Source organism: Asparagus officinalis, chromosome 2 (genome assembly GCF_001876935.1).
Source record: "Asparagus officinalis chromosome 2, Aspof.V1, whole genome shotgun sequence".
NCBI lineage: Eukaryota > Viridiplantae > Streptophyta > Magnoliopsida > Asparagales > Asparagaceae > Asparagus > Asparagus officinalis.
Window position 1 is genome coordinate 21,366,532 of NC_033795.1, and position 7,296 is coordinate 21,373,827.

General features: G+C 46.4%; 1 protein-coding gene across 1 annotated transcript; it reads right to left on the minus strand.

Moving 5' to 3' along the window:
- Positions 2,017-6,576, minus strand: LOC109830922. The gene is made up of 3 exons (XM_020398277.1): positions 6,549-6,576; positions 2,150-4,581; positions 2,017-2,061 (listed from the first exon to the last, which is right to left on the minus strand). The coding sequence occupies exons 1-3, from the start codon at positions 6,574-6,576 to the stop codon at positions 2,017-2,019; spliced, it is 2,505 nt and encodes an 834-aa protein (XP_020253866.1).

The window sequence follows — 7,296 nt, forward strand, 5'->3', positions numbered from 1 at the left end:
CGGCAGGTAACACCCCAGAAGCGAGAAAGTTTGCGATGTCTGCATACCAAGGGACTGACTTGGTGGTCACACGGTCCGTGTGCTTGGTCGTGCGGCCCTGGTGCTGCAGTGCATGGACCGAGTGAGATCTTGTGCGGTCCGTGTCGATGTCATCCAGAACAGAAACTGAAAGGAGTTGCTCATCAGGGAACGAGTCATTGATTGGCAAGTTGGCAGACCCCTCATCCTCCCAGCGAAGTCGGGATAGATGGTCAGCCACAGTATTTTCGACTCCCTTCTTGTCCCTGATTTCAATATCGAACTCCTGCAAGAGAAGAATCCATCTAATCAAACGAGGTTTCGCATCTTGTTTACTTAGCAAATACCTGAGTGCGGCATGGTCCGTGTAAACAATTATCTTCGAGCCAACCAGATATGATCTAAACTTGTCAAGAGCGAACACAATTGCTAGAAGCTCCTTCTCGGTGGTTGTGTAGTTCATCTGGGCTGGGTCTAGCACTTTGCTAGCATAGTAGATAGCACATGGCTTCTTGTCCTTCCTTTGCCCAAGAACTGCTCCCACAGCATAGTCACTTGCATCGCACATGAGCTCGAACGGCAGAGACCAATCAGGTAGTTGCAAAATAGGCGCTGAAATGAGGGCTTCCTTCAAACTGCAAAAAGACTTGACACAATCATCAGTGAAAACAAAATTACAATCCTTAATGAGTAAATTGGTCAGTGGTTTCGCGATCTTAGAGAAGTCCTTGATAAAGCGGCGGTAGAATCCTGCATGACCTAGAAAGCTTCGAACCCCTTTTACACATGTTGGGATTGCAAGCTTCTCAATCACTTCAATCTTCGCCTTGTCAACCTCGATTCCCTTGGATGTCACAACATGTCCCAGAACAACACCTTCTTGGACCATGAAGTGACACTTCTCCCAATTGAGAATCAAATTCACTTCTTCGCATTTTTGCAAAATCTTGCACAGGTTAGTCAAACAAGAGTCAAAACAAGCACCATAGACAGAAAAATCATCCATAAAAATCTCAACTTTATTTTCGATAAAATCAGAAAAGATAGCCATCATGGCTCTTTGAAAAGTGGCTGGTGCATTACAAAGACCAAAGGGCATCCTACGATATGCATATGTACCATATGGACAGGTAAAAGTTGTCTTTTCTTGGTCTTGTGGGTGGATGGGTATCTGAAAGAAACCAAAATAACCATCAAGATAACAGAAATAAGAGTGATTAGCAAGCCTTTCGAGGAGTTGGTCAACAAATGGCAATGGAAAGTGATCCTTGCGTGTGGCTGCATTGAGCTTCCTGTAGTCAATGCACATCCTATAGCCAGTCACCACACGTGTTTGGATCAGCTCATTCTTCTCATTCTTTACCACTGTTGCTCCTCCCTTCTTTGGCACCACATGGACAGGGCTCACCCATTCGCTGTCAGAAATCGGGTAAATAATACCTGCATCAAGAAGTTTTAAGATTTCCTTTTTTACTACCTCTTTCAGATTTGGGTTGAGCCGTCGCTGGTGTTCAACAGAGGGCTTGTGATCATCTTCCAGTAAGATCCTGTGCGAGCAGATAGATGGGCTGATCCCTCTCAGGTCCTTGATTGAATACCCGATTGCGCCTTTGTGAATTTTCAGCTTCTCCAAGAGTTTGGCGGTTTGATCGGGGTTTAAACCTGCATTTACAATCACAGGACAAGACTTATCTGGGCCTAGGTACTCATACCTGAGGTTGGCTGGAAGAGGCTTGAGCTTAGGAGTTGGCTGCTCTGTCTGGGCCTTTGCACGGTCCGTATCAGATGTGCTCAGTCCGTGTGAAGCCCTCGTGTCAGCCCTATCCGACCCGTGTTCTTCATTCTCATGGCCTTCGTACGATGGTGCACGGTCCGTGTGGGATCCATCCGGTCCGTGTCCAAGTTCCTCCAGATTGTTAGTTTTTGCATCTGCTGCACATATTGATTCCAACTCGCTTGTTTCAACCTGCATCTCAGATAAAAAATCAGAATGATACCTTAGTGAGCTATTGACTTGCTGAAGAAAGTAGTCCTCGGCCAAATCTGCTAAACATTCTTCGATCACATCTACTCTGAAGCAAGATTCGGCAGGTGAGGGGTACTTCATGGCTCGGTCAATTTGGAATCGCACTTTCTCCTCTCCAATGTTCAAGGTCAGTGTTCCTTTAAATACATCAATTATCGCACCTGCTGTTCTCAGAAAAGGTCGTCCCAGAATGATAGGGACTTCCTTATCCTCTTCCATTTCCATAACAACAAAATCCGCAGGTACATAGAATTTACCAACCTGAACTGGCACGTCTTCCACTATGCCGAGTGGTAGTCTTACCGAGGAGTCTGCTAGCTGAAGAGTCATTCGCGTAGGTCTGAGCTCACCTACTCCCATTCGATCAAAGATGGTGCGTGGCATGAGACTCACGCTAGCTCCCAAGTCGCATAGAGCTTTCTTGATCGTGGCTTTCCCTATAGCGCAAGGAATAGAAAACTTACCAGGGTCTTCCAGTTTGGGTGGTAGCTCACTTCTCAGAATGGCACTGCACTGTTCCGTCAGTTTCACCGTCTCGTGCTCCCCCAAGCTTCGCTTGTTGGATAGGATGTCCTTGAGAAACTTGGCGTAGGTGGGCATTTGGATCAAAGCCTCGGTGAATGGGATGGTGATGTGCAGTTGCTTGAGAACATCGATGAATTTGGCGAATTGCTCGTTCAATTTGGTCTCAGCTAGTCTCTGGGGGAAGGGTACAGGTGGCCGGTATGGTGGTGGTTTCTCGGCCCCTTTCTTCTTATGACTTTCAGGTTCTTTCTGCACGGCCCGCGTGTCAGTGGCACGGTCCGTGTTCACAGGGTTCTCAATGCTGACTGCTGGTCGAGTCGATTCGACACGGTCAGGGTTTTCTTCTTCAAGTGGTGACACGGTCCGTGTGAGATCTGCGCGGTCCGTGTGCTTGGCAGTTTGGTCTGCTGGCATGGTTGGTCCTTGGTAATGGGCCCCGCTTCGCAGCGTGATTGCCTTAGCCTCTCCTCTGGGGTTCACCTCTGGTTGGCTGGGAAGCTTACCAGGTTGTGGTTGGCTTGAGGCGGTCTGGTGACCCATTTGCTCCATCATCTTACTCTGAGCAGCCAGTTGAGCATTCAATGCTTGCATTTGCTCGAAGATCATCTGGTTCATTTTCCCCTGCTCATGCATGAAGTCACTCACAGCGGGAGCGATATATGGCTTGGGAGGACCAGATTGATGTGCTCGGTTGTTCGAGTTGGGAAATGCAGCATTCTGGTAGAAGTTCCGGTTGTTGTTGTTGCTCGAGGGGTTGTTGAAAGAGTTGTTGTAAGAGGGGTTGGAGGAATTGTTGAATGGCGCAGGGTTGTTCTGTTTCCACCTCCAGTTTTGTTGCTCAACCGGGTCTTTGGAGTAGGATTGGTTGAAAGGAGGTTTCGGAAAATAGGATGGTTCATTGTTGAGAGAGTTGACTTGTTCGATCTCTCCATCAACTTGCGCCAGTGGACATTGCTCATAAGCATGTCCCTCAACTCCACACATGACACAGGATTGTGGCTGCTGGTTGACTGCCTTCACACTCATCTTATCAAAAGCCTTCTGCATAGCATCCAGCTTGGCTGATAGAGCAGTGATCTGATCAACCTCAAATCGGCCGCCTCCTCCAACTCGGGTGTTGTCGCGGCCGGACCACTGTTGGTTCTGAGCCATGTTGTCGATCAGGTTCATAGCTTCATGAGGTTCCCTTTCCATCAAAGCTCCACCTGCAACAGCATCAATAGATGTGCGAGTGCTTTCAGTTAAACCATCATAAAAAGTTTGAATCAACAACCAATCAGGAATACCATGATGGGGACAAGAGTACTGTAACTCCCTAAACCTTTCCCATGCCTCATTTAGGGGTTCATCAGACCTTTGCCTAAAGCTGGTTAGTTGGGTTCTTACCTTGGCAGTTCTTTTATGAGGGAAAAACCTAGTCAAAAATAACTTTGATAATTCCCTCCAGTTGGTAATAGAATCTCTTGGTAATGACCCTAACCATTTCTTGGCCTTATCCCTAAGTGTGAAAGGAAACAAAGCAAGTCTAATGTAATCGGCTGTTGCCCCATTGGTCTTAATGGTGGTACAGCACTCAAGAAAAGTTTGCAGATGGGCATGTGGATCCTCATGATCCAAGCCATGGAAAGTGTTCTGCTGCACAATGTTAACAACACCCGGATTGAAGTTCGGTTGCTGTCCCACAATTCTTGGCAGCCTGATTGCTCCCTTCACGTCTCCAGCTCTCGGGACATTAAACTCTCGCAGAGTCCTTGGCACGAAGTCGGCCATGCCATCATCAGAGAGATCATCAGTCATGTCCTCTTGCCTGTCCTCTCCGTGGTCACTGTGGTTACTCATCTCTGCTCGGCTCGGATGTTCAGAGTGCACGGACCGTGTATCGTCTGTGCGGTCCGCGTGGAGAGGTGGTTGCACAGGAATAGCTGAGTCTGAAGGAGTCTCCGTGTCGGAAAGTGGTCCTTTGCTCCTCAGTCTATAATCGCCCTTGTGTGGAGGTACGAATGCCAGCTTTCCTGAAAGAGAGAACGATAAGAGAGAAGATACAATTAAAATCTAGACTTAATAAAATAAGCAAAAGTCAGTAGTTTCAATGCCGTCCCCGGCAACGGCGCCAAAAACTTGTTCACACAAAAGCGTATGCACAAAGTTTCAGTATAGCAAGCTATACTTTTTAAACCTTGGTTACACCTTTCGATTCGGATTGCAAGTGTACAATCCTATCGAGCAGTATATTCAGGTATCGATCCACAGGACGGCTGAAACCAGACTAGACTCTACTTAGATTAACTCAGTTCTAGAAGTTCTGCAAAGTTGGTTTTGGGTATTTATAGTCCTAACAATTCGATAACAATAATTAAATGTAAGAAAGTAAGTTAACTTGGTTTTAATCAATAGTAAAAAGGCGTTTCCAGGGTTATGACTTTATCTCAGTTCTGCCTCGAGGTACCCGGTCCGTGTAGTGTCCTACACGGGCCGTGTCAGTGTACACGGGCCGGGTACTATCGTACACAGTCCGTGTGGTCCCCGAGTGAATGCAGCAGTTACTAATTCCTTGTGTTGTTCCTTTGTGTAGGGTTTTACTGACCAGACCTAATGTTCCTAAACCTCAACTGTCGTTTGTTGGTTCATTAACTTGGTATGGAATTGCAATATCTGCCCTCGTCGGGTTCTAGACCTCAACTGTCGTATATTGGTCTGAATTACCTAGCTGCTTGTTTGGTATACTAAAGGTAACCTCTATCCGTCGATATGAGGAATTGTTCACCTGTCAGTTACTACTTGGTTTCACCTTTCGGATCACTAATCCTACCTCATGTACTTAGTTTGGTTGAGAGATTATAAGAGCCAAAGTACCTTCTAGATGTGGCCATGCATCTAGTGGTAAACCAGTATAAATCAAACAATTTAATCTAAGCAATTAAAATCAAACACAATCAAGCAAACACATGTTTCAACACAAAAATCCAATAACTGACATGCAAAACAAAACATTCGATTACATCACAACCCAGGAAACTAATAAAGTCTACTCAAACATAGTTCTAAAACAAATATAAGAGATAATAAAAGAAGTATCCATGACAAAACCCGAAGAACAAAGAAGATCCGCCGAAAATTCCCGTCTTTCGCTTCTCAACTTCGTCTCCAAGCTTAGCCGCCAAGGTCAAACCCTAGAATTCCCTTCCTTCGCTCCAGAAACGTCCAAGATCCCCCCTTTGTTGCTCAGGATCTCGTATATATAGAGCTTTTGCCGACCTTCCTTCATTTGGCCTTTATTTCCAAAATTCAATTTTGTTTCCGGGAATGCCTGACACGGCCCGCGTCGAGTGCTATACGGGTCGTGTTCCTGTGTCTCTCGAGTGAATGATGAGTGGTCGCGTCTGTGGTGGGGCCAGGGTGCGATACGGCCCGCATCAGATGTTGCGCGGCCCGTGTGTAGACCTTCAAATTCCACATTCTTCCCTGATTTCACCAGTTTTCTGCAAAATAAGAATAAAAGCGCAGCAGTACCACATTCTATAGATATTCAATGAAATAGACACGATTTGGTGGTTTAAAACACGGGTTTTGGTACAAAATTTGGTCGGAAAATAGATCAAATAGCGAGATATCAATGATGGAGGGCCCGTTCCCTTCTTCGAATTTATGCATGGTTCTTGAACAGGGGTCTGAAGTCCGCGTTGCACAGACAGAAAGAACTCGTAAGAGGGCGGGGACCGGTTCCCCCGTGATTCATCCGACGATCAAGTCAGTTGATAAACGTGAGCTTGAGTGGAGTTTAGAACTATGTATTATTATGCTATGTGCATTAGAAATGATCATCTCTCAGATTAGGTCCGGAGGAAGATTTAGATTGCCCAAGTGCCTTCTGCCACGCTCGTAAGTCACTTCCCGGATATCGCGGAGATGCCATCTCCCATGCTGAGATGAATTCCCCTCCAGTCACCAACCGACACCTGTAAAACGAGGGATGACTCACCTTCCAGCTCACACTTTGTCACCGTCATTCTGCATGGCCGAAATAACCAATCTGCCATTGGCATCCTCTTTATATGCAGATGCTATTCACCATAGCCAAAGTTGAGCAATCTAAATCTTCCTCTGGACCTAATCTGAGAGATGATTATCTCTAACACACATAGCATAATAACACAGTTCTAAACTCCACTCAAGCTCATATTTATCAACTGACTTGATCGTCAGAGGAATCATGGGGAATCGGTCCCCGCCCTCTCACGAGTTTTTTCTGTCTGTGCAGCACGGACTTCAGACCCCTGCTCAAGAACCAGGCATAAAGTCGAAGAAGGGAACGAGCCCTCCATCATCCTTCATCACCCCGCAACAATCCTCTTCTGGATTAATAGTCTGTTTGATATCGAGCATCAACAGTTTGGCGCCCACCGTGGGGCCTTTCCTCTTTTTCGGAAAGACATGCCAAGTTCTGAACAATGGTTTGATTTTAATCACCCTGAAGAACAACACCAGAATTGCACCATTCAAGCTAAGCGAAGCTCGGAGTTGCATCATTCAAGCTAAGGAGGATAAGCCTATGGCTATGAGGAACCATCATAGGCGTAGACCTCAAGGGCCCCTATAACTTTCTGGGGAGCATTTGCCAAACAGGTCATCCACCAGATGATGGGACCGCTTCCAGAATCCCAAAAGCCCTCCTGGAGAAGACACACCACTATGGTGATTATCTGGCATGAACATGCGGCACAGGCTTC

Coding starts and splice junctions, on each gene's coding strand:
- LOC109830922 (XM_020398277.1), bottom strand. CDS start 6,576: ATGACGGTGACAAAGTGTGAGCTGGAAG. Junction 4,582..6,548: donor GACAAAGTGTGAGCTGGAAG/GTGAGTCATCCC, acceptor TCTCTCTTTCAG/GAAAGCTGGCATTCGTACCT. Junction 2,062..2,149: donor TGAACATTGGAGAGGAGAAA/GTGCGATTCCAA, acceptor AATGTTTAGCAG/ATTTGGCCGAGGACTACTTT.